The sequence below is a fragment of the Parasteatoda tepidariorum genome, chromosome 5, assembly GCF_043381705.1.
Source record: "Parasteatoda tepidariorum isolate YZ-2023 chromosome 5, CAS_Ptep_4.0, whole genome shotgun sequence".
Lineage (NCBI taxonomy): Eukaryota > Metazoa > Arthropoda > Arachnida > Araneae > Theridiidae > Parasteatoda > Parasteatoda tepidariorum.
In genome coordinates, this window is record NC_092208.1 from 79,487,129 (window position 1) to 79,506,828 (window position 19,700).

General features: G+C 30.0%; 1 protein-coding gene across 1 annotated transcript in view; it reads left to right on the top strand.

The window, feature by feature from the left end:
• The window catches only part of LOC107454209 (bicaudal D-related protein homolog), an 85,798-nt gene that overhangs the window by 43,846 nt on the left and 22,252 nt on the right, over nt 1-19,700 (top strand). The window contains exons 2-4 of the mRNA XM_043042467.1: nt 12,407-12,622; nt 18,782-18,898; nt 19,000-19,146. Of these exons, the coding sequence (XP_042898401.1) occupies nt 12,407-12,622; nt 18,782-18,898; nt 19,000-19,146 (480 nt within the window). The remainder of the gene's footprint in view (nt 1-12,406; nt 12,623-18,781; nt 18,899-18,999; nt 19,147-19,700) is intronic.

Consider the following 19,700-nt stretch of genomic DNA (forward strand, 5'->3'; position numbering starts at 1 on the left):
TCTGTTTTACGTGATTTTAAAAATGATCGATCCCAGTCAAAAATTCAGTAATCATATCATAGAATTTTCAAGTGATGAAATTAGAGCTCATCCACTAAATTACTTTTGAGCAAAAATGTTTAGTTGCATATTCTTACTGAACACAAAGATAGGCACAGAGCCGTGTAGAATAAAAGCAAAAATAATTATGCGTCGAAGTTGCCTGGTATATGAAACAAATATTTCTCGGTTTCAATAAAATACATACACAAATAAATCAAGTTAGAAAAAAAGGCGTTGATGAGGAAGAATAATAGTTTAACAAATTCGATGTGCGATACGACGTTGTATTTAACATCATGTTATTTAACATTTTAACTTATGTGGTGAACTCAATGGAGAACTCGACTTGTTGCTCGACTTAAAACACATCATCTTGTTTATAAATGGAGTTACCAGTATCCAATTAAATTATCAATTGTTTGTTTGTAACTATCAATAACGTTTTCTTATAACTGTTATTTGTACCAGCGTTTTTAATTATTTACAAGCAGATTATTAACTACTTATCGTGCTTTGATGAAGTGTATTTCAAAAAATTTAAAACGTGTTACAATAAATGTTGCAGGTAAAATAAAAGGTGAATATAGTGTTCTCATACCCAAGTATTTCAACAAACCATTCAATGTATAAGATTTTCAAAGTATGTGTACATACTATTAATTTCTGAAAAATGAAAATTTTTGACCACTTATTAATACTGATCCTTAACCGAAGATGTCATCGAACTGGAGTTCATGAAACCTTCAGATCCGATAACAATGCAATTGTGTTAGTGATCCTTTTTAACCCCAATTTCAATCGTAAACGGCCACGCTTTTGTTGTGATGCTGAGGTGCTATGGAGGTATCTGTCAATCCAAAATGGTCTGCTTTAGATACCATTTCTATGGTTAATTTCCGCATCTCATTCAATTCATGGGAAAGTTTTATCTTTGGGTATAGGGGGAATGGAGTAACGACCTTGGAATAAGTTCATGGGGAATAATTGTTCTAATCATTGATTCATTCCAAATGAAACAAACGAAATTACTTTGTTGCACGAATTCTACGCTTGGCTTGATTTGGCAATGGTAAACATCGGCGAAAATTCTGCTCGCTGGTCACATTTCACTCTTGTTTCGAGTGAAATTATTTCGATGCATTGTTTAAATAAGTTTTTTTGAATTGGTATATTTAAAATGATTCTGGTTTCTTGTTTGTTTAGTTTGTCTGAGATCGGCACTGGCTGGGATTGTTAAAATTTTGAAATTTTCAGTTGTTGACTAGGCGATTGTATAACAATGGCACTACAGCTTCCTATTTATATTTTTCCAGAGTGCGAATTTACGGATACTAAAAAATAATAATAAATAAAAAAAATAAACTTTTGTTGAGACTTCTTGTTCCATCTTCAAGCGATGGCTCAGGGGAAAGAGCGTTCGCTTTCCAATGAGGTGTAACCGGATTCGAGTCTCAGTGATGGTTGGTCGATACGAATTCCGCATGCGGCTCACACCGATCACAGTGTTGACGTGAAATATCCTCAGTGGTAGACGGATCATGGGTTAGAGTCCCCTAGCCGTCAGACTAACCGTGGGAGATTCTCGTGGTCTTCTTCTCCATGTAACGCAAATGCGGGTTAGTTCCATCAAAAAGTCCTCCGCGAAGGCATATTTCTCCAAATACTTGATCCGGGAGTTCCATTTCTTTCTGGATAGGGATCAAAATTACAAGGTGTCGGAATTGAACATCAATAGTTTTAAACCCAAAATTGGGTCGGCTATTCAACGACGGTTATAATATAAAATATAAAATAAAACTTTGCTTAAATAACGCAGACATGATCAGGAATTTAGTGACAAATAAAGTGCCCTTTTTAAAGAAATTTAGATTTCTCGAGGATATATCTTATTATTATTATTATTTAACTGTACGAAATCAACTTATTTCGCCAAGTTTTTAAATTTAGCAGCTTAAAGTCGTTGACGGTGTGACATTCTTAGTGTTTCTGAAGTAAAGGAAAACATATTTGGCTACAAACTGTCGGGATTTTAACGAAAATGCGTCAATAAGTTACGAACAAAAATTTTGTTTTCCTATAAATATCATTTTTTATTTTGTTAATACTAATAAAAATATAGGTAAATAGGGCATGTATTATTGTGAGTGTGAAAAGCTAATGAAAACAAAATTAATGTAAAGAAAATCATTTTAAAACATTGTTTTAAGACATCGATAAGCATTGATATTTTTTAAGATTGATTATGTAATTTGAATATCGATTTAAAATATTATACGTTTTCAATTTAAAATAAGTTACATCTTCAATTTGAATTATTTTACCTCTACTATTTGAAATATTTTACCTCCTTAATTCACAATCTTCTATTTAAAATATTTTATGCCACCAATTTAAAATATTTCAGACCTTGAGTTTAAAATATTTCATACCTTCACATTAAAATATTTTGTATTTTCCCTTTGAAATATTTTGCATCTTTACTTTAAAATATTTTACATCTTTACCTTAAAATATTTTCCATCTTCAATGTAAAATATTTTCAGATATTATTACATCGCTTCGGAGAACCGCTCTAAATACCACAAGAACTCAATTTATTTAAAATCAGCTTATAAGAATAGATTTTTTAACTCCTCCTATTATATGATATTTCACATAATAGTACTCTCCTTTAATGTTTCAGATAAGAAAAAAAATTACGCAATATTCAAATTTTTGAAAGAATTTTTTTTGTATTCTAATTTTTAAAGAAGTTCTTTTAAAGTCCAAAAATAATTTCATGGCAATATGAATCATTTAAAAAAAATACATATTTAGCTATAAGCTATGCGGAAAATGTTGTTCCCAAACTTGTCACAAAAGTCCAAAAACAACCGCAATTTTCCTAGTAGCTGCCAACTCAAAATATATCTCTGAATTATGATCATGAACCATAACGATACCTTTGCCAGATGATTCCCGCAACCTAGATATGGTCGAATGGTTTAATAGCGCGTCAACTTTTGCTTATGTGTTTTGGAACTCCAGAAAAACGACAGGTTCGATCTCTTAAAAACAAAATTATATTTACCCTTTCATTCCTGGATTACCGTTGAAGTGATATTTAAACCACTTGCCTTTCGTTTACTAATGAATTAAACGGTTTATTCACGGCATGGGAAACAACTAAATTCTCTTACGTTCTCCTAAAAATCAGCAGAAACAAATGTTTAAATTATGCAGTTAATCAGAATAATTGAACATTTGCTTCTGGGTTTATTTTTAATGCATAAGGTTTAAACCTTTTTTTTTTTTTAATTTCAATTACTTAAATTTTTCTCTGAGTGCTTTAGAAATTAAAAAAAAAACCTGAAACTATCGCGCAATAGGATGTATAGATATTAATTTGTAATCAACGTAAAGTGATTTTTATCAAAATGTATTTATTTTCGTGCAATTCTTTTGATGTTCAATTTCTTTTTAATATTTTGAAGTGTAAGAATTCTTTTCAAATATAGAGAGAGTCCACTTTTTAGTACACTTAGATCTAAAATANAAGTAACGAAGTACAAGTAAAAGTACGTACTTTTTACTTGTACCGGCGGTACAAGTAACGAAAGTAAAAGTACTGCCATATATGGAAACAACTAAATTCTTTTACGTTCTCCTAAAAATCAACAGAAACAAATGTTTAAATTATACTGTTAATCAGACTAATTGAACATTTGTTTCTGGGTTTATTTTTAATGCATAAGGTTTAAACCTTTTTTTTTTAAATTTCAATTACTTAAATTTTTCTCTGAGTGCTTTAGAAATTAAAAAAAAAAAATGAAACTATCGCGCAATAGGATGTATAGATATTAATTTGTAGTCAACGTAATGTGATTTTTATCGAAATGTATTTATTTTCGTGCAATTCTTTTGATATTCAATTTCTTTTTAATATTTTGAAGTGTAAGAATTCTTTTCAAATATAGAGAGAGTCCACTTTTTAGTACACTTAGATCTAAAATACCCATTTACTTATTTATTTTATTATTCCAGCATTCGTTTTTTTAATAGTTAATAATTAAAACGTCGTATTTTCTCGAATGAAATCTGTTAACCCTTTCAAAACCAGTTTTTTTGATTTGATAGCCAGTTTTACAAATTGCGAATTTAATAGATCAAATAAGATAAAAATAACAGTATTCTGTTAATTAGAATAAAATGTTAATGATACCACAGAAAACCAATTGCTCATACGTTCGTACAGAAATTCAGGCTTATTTAGCTTATAAGGGTTTTTGGAAATATCTTCGGGACATATATGTCCCGATGGGGTCGAAAGTGGCTTCCTATAGAATTTTTTTTTCTTCTTTTTTGTGGCGGATTTATGTCATTAAACAGTCAGTTTCATTTTCCTTGAATTTTAAGCTTAATCACGGAAGAAAAAAGGAAAGGGAAAATAAATTATAACGTTTTCTAAAAGTGGAGAAAAAAGTTACAGCCCATTCTTTTATTGTAAGTTTGAATTGTAGATGATACAAATATCAAGCATCTTGCTGCATCTCTGATTCTCCCTCAGTTTTAATATTTTTTTATTCCTTTCGTGAAGAATAAAATTTTCTATTGATATCTTAGTCTTCCAGAATGATAAAATTGACCACACCCTTATCTTTTCCTCCGAAGATTATATCAAAAAGTCCACACCCCGAGAATCGATCCTTTTCGTCCTACTTAAAATTTTCGCCTGAGACTTGAGGAATAAAAGGAATAAAACCCCGCCTCATATAACATTGAAAGAAAATATAAATACATTTAATAAATAACTTTAAAAGACATGTTATTTTATTGTAATGTTTCCATTTGCTTAAGACAACTGAAGGACAAAGTGTTTTAACTTAAAAAGGCAAGTTAACGTATCTATTTTTGTATTTATTCTGATTCATACAATTTATGGTGGAAATATAGTTAGAGATTCATATATGTATGTTTTGATTTGACATTATTCAAGAAAGATTTAAACTGGCAGTAGGGATATGGGCCCCCATATATTTTTTGGAGAGTTATGCTTAATTATTATGCAAACTATTTTATAATTGTTAACATTCTTAATTAAGTTTAAAATTATTAAAAAAAAATTTTAAAGTTAAAATTTTTTTCTATAAAACATTTTATTCTTATTTTGAAACTACTTTTATTAAATTCTTATTTTGTAACGCAAATAAAAATTTTATTTATTCAAATGATATTTTATTACTTAATTATAAAAAGTTAAAAATAAAAATGATGAAATGAAATATAAAATGTAACAAAATAAAATTGCTGATGTAATGTTCAGTTAGGTATATTAAGAGTATTATCCAGTTAGGGTATTGGAAATATAATATTATAGATCTGAAATTTAATAAAAAATAGAGTAGTGTTTCAACATTTTCGAAGAATTCAAGAACATTCTAAATGTGACTATAGGATAATAGTATATCAATGCAAATCTCAGTTGCATTTTAAATTCTTTGTGCTGAAACAGCATTTTTTTTTCTATGAATCTGCACTTTTTTCTCATTGTCTTATGCAGATAAAAATATTAGCATAAAAATATGCATATTTTTATGCTATTAAATCCTCACCCAGTAGAAGAAGCAATGAATGCAATATCCATTGCTGGTTTCAAAATGATGTTGAATTCGGAATTAAATCTTATCTCGCATCTGAGTCAATAAAATACAAATGATTTAAAACTATCGAAAATCTATTTGTTGAAAGAAACTGAAACGCAAATCGAATGACGCACATTTACTTAAATGTAAATTTAATTGTATTAAAAATACTTTTTTTCTTAGAAACTTACTTTTCCGACAATAACTTTCATGTCGAATTTTACCAAAATATCCCAGAACCGAAATTTGTATTAAAATTGTTTATTAAAAATCTGATAAAATTGCATTTCAGTTCTTGCACAGCAATTATATTTCAACAATTATATTATTGCATAAGGAGTATATTTAATTATTTATACACTAAACATTTAAATGTTAGCTTACAGTTTTTGCACTATCATTATATAGTTATTAATACATAAATAGGTCTTTTATTACAAAAAAGTGTATCTTGTTTTTTTGAAAAATAGAAGCATTCAATATTACGAAGAGAACAACATTTCATGAGCTAGCGATTCGGAAATACAAAATCTTTTAGAATAATTTTCTATTTCTCCATTTCGAACCTCCGGTTTTTTTTACTTTTTTTATTTTATAAAACATGATGTATCAATACACATCTCGAGATTTAAATGGGCTAAAGTGTTTAATAATCAATTATTGTACTAAAACGTTCAAAAGTTAAAATTTGCTTTTAATTTTCACTCTATTATTACGCGATAGTTAATATGAAAATAATATTACATAATAGTTAATATGTAATAATGTTTTCTTTTTAAAGTAGACAGATTTTGAAAAGCGTTACGTTTTCCCCTAACTGTTTGAGTTTCACAACGCAGGCGCGAAAATTTCTCTATAAATCGTAGTGTAGCTAAGAGCTAGAAAATAAGGTTAGACATACTCTATGCAAAATTTCTCTAGTGCATTGACTTGTTTAATGTAATTAAAAAAATATTTAAAATTAATGAAAAGAACAACATTTTGTGAGCTAAACGATTCTTTAATTAGAGGATTTTTGGAAACCTTTTCTAGTTTCAAATTTCAATCTTTGTATCTGTATAGAAGAATATGAGTTAAAGTGTCACATTTTGGGATTTAAATATTTATTCTGCAGTGGTTTGTAAGTTGCATGAAATTTGACGGGTAGGCACATCAATTTTATTTACAGAAAATATTAATGTAGTAAATTTCATATAACATTAGGATATAGGTTTAAATAATCTATGCATCACCTTCAAAAAAAAAATTTTTATACACCTCGCTACGGTATTTTTTTAGTCGTCGTAGAAATATTTTATGATATCCTGTCTGCGATATTATCACTTAGGTGTATAACAGTGAAGGAGTGAGGGTAGCAAACGAAGCAAAAGGTGTGTCAGTGAACATCATCTGCATCTTCTTTCATTCTCCTCAGGAGGAACACCTCTCAACTCAACCAAGGATCAGTGAAAAAATAGATTTTCTTTTGTCAGACTCCATCTTTCCGTGACTGAAAATGTACAAGGGAAAAGTAATTTTGTAAGTGGCGGCATAACATGGAACAAAAGAAAAACCTGACTTACATGAGTTCCGGAAATGTGGGGACAGATGTTTGTTGGCGGGGGTACTCAGCCACGAAAAAATACGCCCGCTTTTTACTTTTCCTTTTTTTATTTCGGCTGTCATATTTAGAAGATGGTATTAATTTAGTCACGAAATAAAATATTCAAACGTGATTTTTATATTTTAGAGGTATACAAATTTTTTTTGTATAACAGTTTTTGTCTTCTCATGCCTCGACTTTTATATGAATATTAATGATATGAACTTATATTTCCGCTGCTTCATACAAATTGATATTCGTCACTCTGAGAAAAGTAATAGGCAAATGTGTTTCGACAATTTTAATATTTAAAATGCTGAATGTAAACATTGCCTTAGCCCACTCTAGCTGTTATATTACAGTAATGGTGTTGGTATATTTACTTCCTAACGTTGATTTTAGGTTTTAAATATGAGTCTCACAAAACTTATTTTTCTTCTCCCTTTAATGACGTGGCTTTATATGAATATTAATTTTTTTTTTCTTCAAAATATTTTTTCCTCCATCTTAAACAAAAATATTATTCACCGTTTTGATGGAAAAAGTGTTGTTTAAATATGTTTTAACAGTTATATAATTAAGTCAGCTTTTTTTTCTTCAAGATAGTTAACTCAGTTTGAATAAATTGAGTGAAGATCAAACCTTTTTCTTTGAAGTATGTACTTTAAATACGTGTATCACAAAATTGATTTTTTCCCCTTCCCTTTAATGACGTGGCATTTTATGAATATTCATGATTTTTTAAATATTTTACCTGCTTTCTATCAAACTAAAATATTATTTACTGTTAAGAAGGGTAAAGTGTAGTGCGAATATGTTTTAACACTTATATGATTAATGAAATTATTATTTATTTTTTTCAATATTGTTAACTCAGTTTAAATTATTGAGTGAGGATCAAACTTTTTCCGTTAAAGTTCGAAATGTACGAAATACTTCCAATAAATAAAGGTTTCTTTTTTTTAAAATTGCATTGGGAGTTGGCAATCGTAGTCTTTTTATAAACAGCACTCTATTTTGATACTCATATGAAGTGCATGTTGCTGTCATTTTAATAGGAAAAGATAAAACTGTCATTTTTTGTAGCATGATCTGACTTTTCTGTTGGGAGTACCCTCTATAAAAGTACCCACGGGAAATCGTGAACCCATCCTTCCGTTACTGTTACTAAATAGTGAATCACATCTGTAATAGTTAAAAGCAACTCTACCACAAAACAGTGATAGAAGTTTTTGCAGCTTATTCACATCTTGATAAGTTTTCATTTTATCTATTTTATTTCCTTCACTTTAGCTCTTTGAACTGAAGTCAACTTAAAGGGGACAATTTCTTCGAAAAACAATTTTTTTAATGCTGTTATTTATTTTGCTAACGATAATGTATTTAAGTGCTAGAAAAAATGCAATGTAGATATTTAAAAAAAATTTTGTCTAAAATTTATGTTTTTTTTTTTCTTCTTAAATCTTTCTTTGGTGTCTCCATAGACAAATGCTAAGCGTTAAATTTCTTGCATAGCTACATAGTTTAGTTATGTTCTTTAGTACATGTTTACCTGATAATAGTGCCCCTTTGATTATAATGACCGATGACCTACCGCAATGCTGACGTAAAGTATCCTCAGTGGAAGACGGACCATGGGTTAGAATCTCCCCACCGTCGGGCTAACCATGAGATTTTTTTAAGTAGTTTCTCTCTCTATGTAACGCAAATGTTGGGTTTGTTCCATCAAAAAGTCCTTTATGTAGGCTAGTTAGAATCAATGCTCGATTCCGGAAATTACTTGTCTTCTGAATTTGTTTAAAATTACAACGCTGTTCAACGCCGGTAAAAAAAAATATATATATATAATGACGGATAGTCCATTTTGCAATTTCATGCATCCATAGTTAATTCAACGCTCATTTTAACTTCCGATCTAAACCATTCATTCCGATTTAATCACCGAAATATAATTTCATTTTTTGCTCCCCCCCCCCCAAAAAAAAAAACACTTTGAAAACAACTATAAGACAAAAATTTTAATATTGACATTAATTCATTAATATCAAAAGTTTAAAAGAAATTTTAATGTTATGGCTCACTTGATTGCTATGTTGAATGAGGATTGATACACAACCCCATACGTTCTTATAGTTATAAAGTGATTGTGGGCGTGACCTCTTGTTCGCTTGGTGAAACATGAATTATTTTACAATAAAATTATAATCAAAGGAAATAATAGGATTTTATTGAAATTTGTCCCGAATTTTCAGCAAATAAAGGTTCGTAAATATTGGTGAATATCACGTTGATATGCACGATGATATATCGCGTTTTAACGTTGTTTTCATTTGGACAACAGAGGCCGTTCATGCATTCGACCATGCATTCTTTGATAAAAATTGTTCGCTTGGGTGTGTACTATCACTTCCTAAAATTTTGCCCATCTTTTTAGAATCACCCTGTATGTATATATATTACAGATACTTTTGAANTAAAATGTTGAAAATCACACACTCGCTTCGGTAAAAGTCTGAAAAATATACTAGGTCTAGTGAAGTGCCACTGCCCGGTATGCCCTACATCAATGTTCTCTTAAGGTCAAGTGAAACTGCCCAGTATGTATTTAACCGGTACTCCGAACACTGATGGTTCTACTAATCTATCCTCAGCAGATATTAAAATATATAATAAATATAATAATATCAACGAATAAATTAATATCAAATCGGATATAACAAATATTCCGGGCATTCACCAAAGCGACCATGCGGCTGACATTCACCGGTGAAAGTCGACATTCTCTTGATATCGGTCATTCACGGTAACATTTATAAATTTAAACTGTAAAGTTCAAAATGGAAATGATTAGTTTTTATTGTATTACTGAAATCCATTTAAAAAAATATTTGTGTTATAAATGTGTTAATTCTGTTGATATGGATATTGTTCACAGGATAAAAATAACTGACACAACTAGCCTAATAAGATTATCATTTCCGGCAAGGAAAATAAAAAAATAAGAAATAAACGTTGCCGTCGAGGAAAATCTCATCCCTTGAAGCCTGACTAATGTTGATCGGATGCACTGCAAAGGGCTTCTGTTATGCCTCATTTAATGGAGAGATAACTTTGAAAGCAAAAAAATAATAAATATTATCTTCTACTTTCTTTGAAACATACATTTTTAAAAATTGATGATAAAGTTACTTTAAGAACACTCAGTTTCGAGACATGCAAAAAGTGAGAGGGTGAAATTAACTGGATGCTGCACCATCAGTTTTATAATAAGTCACCGATAATACTTCAGTTTCAAAGAGATCCAATTGAACTACTATTTATTTAGCTTGACATAATTAATTTACATGTCATTTTGGAAAAGATTTCTTGCGTAAAGATAATAAACGTTTACACTTTTAATATAAGTAGTAATGCATATGTAATATTAGCAACAGCAAAAAAGAGCACAGTATCGTAGCAACGACTCTGAGCTCTCCAATTGAGTTTAAATTGTTCTTGTTGGTGAAAAAACCGAGTTTCGTTGATTTATGTTCGGACTTTCTAAGTTTAAATTCGAAATCAGTTTGAAATTTAAGAATGTGATGACAAAAAGTGGACTTATTAAATTTTGAAGGCGGAGAAATTTTCTATGTAAAATAAGAAGATTTAAACTAATGTTGCATTCATCGTTATCTCTGTTGGGTTTTTTTTAAGGAAAAAAAAACTGATTTTATATGAATGTATTCAAGGATTGTTAATGTCCACACAACATATTGATTAGGTATTCGAGGTGTCTGTCATTTTTATGAATTTCAGTAAATTTTTTATGGAATTTTCTTAAATACACAGGATGCTATAGAAGCACTTAAATAAAAAAAAAAAGAATATGTCATCTTTATATTCTTGAACAACCCCATACCCCATGAAAATAACTATAGTTTTATCGAAAACTCAGCAAACAATTTATTATTGTAAAATACTACACTTATACGAGAGATAAAGTTGCCAAATATATGAATAATCCCAAGAAACTAAAACGGTAAGATATTACTTGGAAATGGCAAGTCTTGAAAATGGTCGCCGAGTTTTAGTGCTTGAAACATGTCGACTGTTATTTCCAAACTGCATATTTTTGAAGCGAAGGGAGTTTTTTTAATCAAGTTGGTGTTGTTGTGGCTTATCCTCCAAATGCCTGACGAAGTCAGACAAGGTCCATGACTAGACTCCATGATCAGATTGTTGAGCCTAAGAAAATCGAGGATCAGAAGGGGGGATGAGTATATGGTCTCTCTGGAAAGTCCCAAACAGTCCAGGATGCGTTCGGGAGAAGCCTGCTCAGTTTGACATTTGGAACAGACCTCAAAGATTCTCCTGCCTTCGAAAAACGAGATACTTTTTGTGTGACCGTTTTTTAATCAGGAAAGTGCGTTTAATCAAGTAAATACATTAAATATAGTCTAACACAAAACCTATCTGCGAGTAAATTCTCGATTTGTTGATTACTTATCCCAAAAACAAATGCCAATAACGTTTTGCTTGTAACTTAGCAATCTCTTAGAAAGTTTATTTATGTAAACATGGGTTCCTGCTCCAACTACTAGGCTCCTTCTCTTTCATTTTTTCCTTTGTTTTCTCTTTTATTTCAGCATATGAATTGATTTGCAATATCGTTGTTGCAATACTAATTAAATTTTTATCTATATGGTAAATAACATGATTTCGGTGATATTACATATTACCTCAAATCGTAAAAGAAAATATTCGAGTTGCACAATGTATCTCTTCAAAGCTTTTATATTCATAATGTTCTTTTAATAATTAACTATTTAAATGAAACAATTAAATTAATCAATATTAAATCAGGCATACAAGAAATAAAAAACTCTAAATGCGTTAGTTTTAAGAGACGACAATAATGAGTATTCTTGATTGAAAGTTAAGTAGAGACTTTAATCTTCCCTTTAATAAAATTTTATATGATAAAATTATAAATAATTCGATAGAATAATTCCTGAGAAATCAAATTTTAAATAGACGACTTTTTTAAAATTGTATTTCTCAGGAAATATTGATCGATTTCGCTCAAATTTGACATATAGCATTCTTTTAAATGATGTAACTATCAAGAAAAATGAAAAAATGTTTTGTTTAAGAAGTTAATGTTACTTTTTTATATGTTTAGATTCTTGAGCAAGAGAAGCATGGACTGAGAAGAAAGCTCGACTCTCTTGTGGGAGATTACGACAGCAGAATACTCGAACTGCAAAGTGATATAGAAGAGCTTAGAAAAGAATTAGAAGAGCAGAACACTTTACAGAGGACTACAGAGAAAGAAAAATCTCAGTTACTGCAAGAGCTTACAGAACAGAATCACAGGTTAACCGCCCAGGTTAAGCAAGTAAGTCAATTAAAGATATATATATAAGGGTTCAGTTCAAATATAGCAGTGCTCCCCAATCTTTTTATCATTGCGCACCGGTCAACGTTTGATAGTTTTACCCAGGGCTAAAGAGAATAGAAGGGCTGGTTCACTCCTTTGAAGTAGCTCTCGCCGCGCCAATCCTCCCATTTTCTCTAGTGACGTCACTTTGGCGCAAAGCGCGCACTTTTACTTCAAGAACGGAGCTTTCGGCCTTACTAGCTCTAACTAATATTGGAGCATTTCTTTTTGCGACATATTCTAAGACATTTGTTATTTTCTATAATGACTTTCCTCAGTTTTTGCAGTGAATTTACAAGAATTTCAAACTAATATCGAAATGCCAGTTTGCGCGATTGCAACTTGAAAAAATGATAGAAAAAAAGGAAAAAATATAATTTCCGCGTGTTCCCTAAAGTAAATTAAAAACTATGCAAAGAATGGATTTCGAAATGACGCAGTTAATATAAAACAGCAATACGTTTATTCTGTCGTTAAGAATTTTTGTAAAAATTCATTATCTAAATAGAAACCGCCTCGTTACTTCAAAAAGAAACGCAGGTGAAAAAATGGATAAAGTCAAAGAAAATTAAAATGTGAATAAAAAGTATAAATAAAATATATAGTATATCGTTGGAATTCTCCTAATTTCATAACATATTTTTTAATGTAGTTATTCTTAATATTTATGATTTTTTTTTAAAAAATTATACTCTCTTAAATTTAAATATCTACAAATTATACCATCGTAAATTTAAATATCTATAAACCATTGTAAAATTTCTAATATCATTATGAACCTAAATTATTATTTTGTTTCAGAAATTATCGTTTAAGGTTGATGTTTCTTAATGATAAGGTATGAAAAAATTGCTATTGACGGCATATTTCAAAATCGGGGATTCTAAATTTAACTCAACTTATTGTTATAAAAGAATATGTAGATTTCAGTTCTAAGAGCGGAGTGAACTAGCCCTTCTATTCTCTTTAGCCCTGGTTTTACCGCACCCCGCTGGCGATTTCTCCATCTAATGACCTTTTACTACCCATTCTCCTGTTTGGCATTTTCTTAAATAAAAATAAATAAAAGAAACTTCTGATTTTTTTTTCTTTTTTAGTTTAAGAAACAAAATTTAAATGTTATTATAGTTCAAGTAACCTGTTTTGATTTAACAAATTTAAATTAAAAGATAAATTAAATTCCTATTAGAACATTCTCTTTTTGGGATCAACTACAGTCAAGAGGAAAATCTCCAAAAATGTTTTGTGTTAGACTCGTTGAAGGTCGCTGAGGGAAGGGAGAGACGTTAATTGTTTATATTTTAAAGTGTTTATATTTCTATTTGTTTATATTTTAGATTTTTTTTATTTCATATTTCTCATATTTTGTATTTTTTATATTTTATGCTTCTTATATTTTACTTTATTTTTTTATATTTTAGATTTTTTATATTGTAGATTGTTTATGTTTTAGATTATTTATATTTCAAATTATTTATATTTCAGATTGTTTTGATTTGATGATTTAAATTTATTTGTAATTATAAATGCCATCAAAATAAATCTTAAACGTCTAGTCCATGGAAAGTCGTACAAACCCGAGAGAAATGCGCTACAGTAAATAAGATGGAAATAATTTATTGTTCCTTGGGGGATGGCCCCGGAGTCGGAGACCACTGAGAAATATAATTTCTTTACCGTTATAATAGTCATTTACAAATTTAAAATGGATATCTTTGTATTTCTAAATAGTTATATGGTTTTATGTAGTTAAAATATTGCTTTATTTAAAGTTAAATCTTTAAATTTGAGTAATTTATTTCCTTGATAAGACACTTTTATCCTAAAATATCACTTAACTTAAAACCTGAGAAATATAACTGCGTGTGGGAAACAGGTTTAATATGAAACAAAACTGTAAAATTTTACTTATATTTCTGAAGTACAAAATTCAAGAGAATCTGAAGGAAAAAAAACTATAATTTGTGATTTTGTTTCCTCTATCATAATTCTGGATAAAAAAAAATATTTAATGTCTTAATAAAAGCCTTTAAGCATTTAACGCAAAATTTTCATTAAACATTAAAATTCGTACTTTTTTTCATTATTTTGTATTAATTTAGGTCAAAATAAGTGAAAAGTATTATATTTAGCATTTTAATAATTTATGGTTATAAGTTACAACATAAAACATCAATCATTAGAAAATGACATTTTAAATTATTTCACTAAAAGGTAAAGTTTCAAAAGCATGTCCTAAATAAATTTTAAGTTTGTTATTTTGCCAGTAAAGCTCTATATTTTTAAATTTTCATTTTTCCTTAAATTTTTTGAAATGCGAAATTTGTTCTCGGATTATTCATGAAAATTCAAAATCGTCTAAGCACACTTTCTAATTTATAATTAATTTAGGGGAAAAAATATGTACAAAAAATTTATTGACTAAACTTTTTTTAGTGACCCTATAACTAACTGTGGGCCTTGGCTTGCTGAACTATCTTGTTCCAAGCGTTCCTGCTCTTTACCTTTAATTTAAAGTTCGTAATATTCGCTACGGTTACATCTTTTATTAGCCCAGAGATGCTAACCTAGAGAGAGACACAATCATTTTCGGGTAGAGGACCACATAAACTCGTATTATATGAGCCGGCAGTAACATATATTCGTAAAAATTCAGGATGTTTTGAGATCCTAGTTAAAAATACTAATACGGATTACACATGAATTACTAAATTTTTCTTACACTAAGTAATATAAATTAAATAAATATATTTTATCTAAATTACTCTAAACACAGTTGAAGAAATAAAAAGCAAAAAAAAAAAATTTATGACAAATAAAAAGAAAATTGAAAACTTACAAAATTTCATTTACCTGTAAAGTTAACGTTCACCATTATATAATTGGAAAACAAAATTTGTTACTGTTCCTAATATTATATCAGATGAACGGGATTGGAATCTTTAATTCATATCCGTTAATATTCTTTTTTTAAATAAGGAGTCCCTCCCATTTATTTGTAAAAATTCATTCAAAATCAGGGGTCTGTTTAGAAGAAATTTGGGTCCGTTAACAGACCTTCCACAAAATATCTTTTCATAAGAACTGACCCTTCACAAAATATTTTAACTTTAAAACGGACCGTTCACAAAATAATTTATCTGTTAATCGAACCCTTAACAAATTTGTTTATCTTCATTGTTTTGTTAATCGAATAAACCCTTCCTAGGGGAGTGGGGGGAAGAAAGATAGATGTAAACGAATTAAGTTTTGTCTTCAGCAGACGCTTCTTCCTTTATTAATCCGAAATGAATATTCTGCGTTCAGCAGTATAGGCAAAATACTAAATATTTGTATGTTGCATCTCTAATTTAGTAGGCGCAATTGCTGTTTATTTTTTAAAATTTAATTTTCTTATTATTATAATTTTAGTGTTGAGCATAATCTTGTATCTCTTTACAATTTAAAAACTCATTGAAAAAGTTTTTCGCAATAGCAGGACCCTATTTGCACAAATTCACAAAAGCAGAATCCTGATTGAAAGAATGTGACTTAATGTTTATTTTATATTCACAAATTATGAGTAATTTTTTCACAATCTTACAAAAACGGACCTTTCACAAAATGTCTGGACAGAACCCTGGAAATTAAATTTTACTGTTAGCACTGAGCCATTGCCATAAACAGAACTTGCAAAATTAAATTATTACAATTTGGTACTCTGAGAAAGACACAAATAAATCAGTAACTTGCAGTACAAACTACAACCGTCAAAAGAATTTTCTGTAACATTTTTTTAAAATATATTTTCAACATTTTTTTTTATTCTTAAGTAATTCTTTAGTATTTTAAACAGTTTAAGGGTTAATTTAAAGGGCTTCAGGGGATATTCCTGGCTTCATGTGTTTTTCTCTGGCTCTTGGTTTAGTTTTTGGCTTTTTGGTTTTTAATTTAAGATTTTTCTCAGACCCATCTTTCTATAATGTCAAAATATAGAAAATTTCTTTGTTCATATCTGCCTTTAGAACAATTTTAAAATGAGCTTTGAAATGCTGGGTAGCTTACAATAAATTGATGAAGTTATTATTTTTGAAAAAGTAAAAACATTCATTTTATTACAAACTGTTCTACAGCAATATATAGTTGTTTTAATTTTTAATTAAGCAAGGCTATCGCAACTTTTTATTGTAAACTGTTCCGTAGCGGTGGATTTTTAGTTTTTCTAAATTCAAAAGCTCATTTTAACATATTTTCTATCAGAAAACATGAAAGCTCGAAATATTAAGAGACGACAGATGTCAAACAAAACAATAACTGAATAAACACTTCACTCAAATAAAACTTTTGCGTTTCTCTCAAAAACCATTTTGGTGCGTCGACTTTTAAGGGGAAAAGAAATCTATTATCTTCTCGAATTATTCAAAATCACGATAAAAACAACTCTATTTTTAAACATTACTTTTCGCTTTTGAGCAGTAGATAAAAAATGGCTGATTTATGGTTGGATCAACTGATTAATCCAACACTACAGTTTATTGCAAAATGTGACGCTTGAACGCGTGTGCTTTTAATTACAGATGAAAGATTTTTCGAAGAATTCAAGGAAAAGTTTACGCTGATTTAAGAGTTATTAAAAATGGATTAATTTGTTATTGCTTCTCATTTCAGAAGTTTTCTCAAGTCAGATACTTGTCGTAAAGTACTGCGAGAAAATGTCGTAAATTTCGAGGAAAATACTCTACCTAGCTTTAGAATAAAAATAAAAACCTTTCAGGCAAAAAAAGATTTGATATTGTTCTTTATCTAAAAGTAAATATATTTTAATAAGGTCAAAAAATTTCTGTCCCCCAGTCACCATATGCCACATTAAAAATTACAGTTGGAGCCTAATATATTTTTTTTAAACGGCAAGCACTGAACTCTCGTTCATTTGCCTTGGAAGATGTCGGCAGTGCTGCTCTTTAACATTACTCGGTGGGCACCTGTGAACCTTAATCACGGAAGCGAGCAACATTACATATGTCACAGATACCCGTTCATAGAGTGACCCACGTTCACTCTACAGAGAACAACACAGAAAGAAACATCCATGCCCTGAGTGGGATTCGAACCCGCCACTATTGGTTTCACAGTCAGGCACTCTAACCACTCGGCCACCTGCCTGGCAAGTGGTCTCCAAGGATCTTAGGGCCCAGTCCATGCCATAAAAAGGCAGTCTACACCGTTTTGGAGCCACCACTAAATTGCTTGTTGACAGTTTAGGTGCATAGTTTTGGGGGTCAGCGCCACACTCTTATTCTCCCATCAGATCTGACTAACTTAAATCGTGACTCACCTGACCAATCTACAGTTTTCCAATGGTCTAAGGTCCAGCCAATATGGTCACGAGCCCAATAGAGGAGTTGGACGTGAAGTCTTACTGTTAGTAAAGGCACTTGAGTCTGCCTTCTACTGCCATATCCCATTACAATCAAATTTCGCTACTCTGTCCTAACGGACAAGTCCATTTATTGTTCTACATTGATGCTTGTTGTGATTTCACACAATGTTTCTTGTCTGTTAATACTGACAATTCTACGCACACGTTGATGGTCTCGGTCATTAAGTGCAGGCGGTCAGCCACTACGGTGTCCAAGGTGGTAGATTATGCCTAAAATTAGGTATTCTTGGCACACTCTTGACACTGTAGATACGGGAATGTTGAATTCCCTTACAATTATTGAAATGGGATGTTCCATGCGACTAGCTCCAAAACCATTCCACGTTCAAAGTTTGTTAATTCTCGTCTTACGGTCATAATAACGTCAGAAACATTCTCAGATGAATAAACTTGAACACAAATAAAAGTCCTGCTTCAGCAGTACCCGTATATACATTTTGTACTAGATACTACAGCCACCTGCATATTTGCATACTGCTATCCCATGACTTTTGTCACATGTTTCTGTGTCCCAGTTAGATAAACGTTTGCTTTATAAGAAATGACCCCAAGGCAGATGTTCCAATTGTAAAGTTTTCAATGAGCCATTTGTATGTGAGCAATTTTATTATACTCTATGTACTAAAGTATATTATTAGATGATTATTAATATAATATGACTCGCTAATTCTCGAAATTATTTTATTTCATAATTAAAGGCTGCTCGGACGGAAGAGCAATTGCAAGCTCAACTTCAAACGCTGAGAGAACAGTTCAATGTTCGCAAATCAAACTTACACGACCATGTGTCACAACTGGAGGGTTTGCGAGAAGAAGTAATTATTATTATTTTTTTAACATTAATTAAAAATCGAAGTATTAGAAAAATTGATAAATTTTGCTTTGACTTAAAATATTTGTTACTACCTTACATTAGATCAACCTGCTGGAGGGTAGAAAAGCGGATCTGGGCCAAAGAATCCATGCTCTCACAGATGAAAGAGAAAACTTGAATCTTTCCTTAGAAGAATCTGGTGATAGGATAATCTTGCTGCAAAAACAAAATAGAGAACAAGAACAAAAAGTGAGTATAAAATATTTTATACTCAAAAGTTGAAGTTTTGTTCTCATTTAATTTTACTAGTAAACTGAATTTTCAATTCACATTTTCATGCCTGATATATATCTAATGGATATTGAATATTTCGTAAAGAATTCTTAATTGAATATTTATACTCCAAAAAAAAAACTTTAGTTTTAAAATGTGTAAATATTCATTGAAGTTGGCACAGAGAGCAATTTTAAATACCTCAGATAAAACTGTCGAGTCAAAAACTGACAAAAACCTAAAACAGTCACTTCAAAAATTGCAAAAATCCTCTTAGTTTTCGTTTGTTTTGTTAAAAATATTGTTCTCACAAAGTGTATAAGATCAAAATTTAAATGCTATTTTTTAATTAATTTACCCTGTGTTGAAGAAATATTTTCTTGAAAAATATTTTTTGCAGCATAAATATCTTTAAACATTTATGTATTCTAGAATACTAAAACTAAGTACTTAAATATGTACAGTGGTGGCCAAAAGTGTGGACACTTTTTGAAAGTTTCATGTTTTTCAACTTCGTGTGCTTGTAGAAT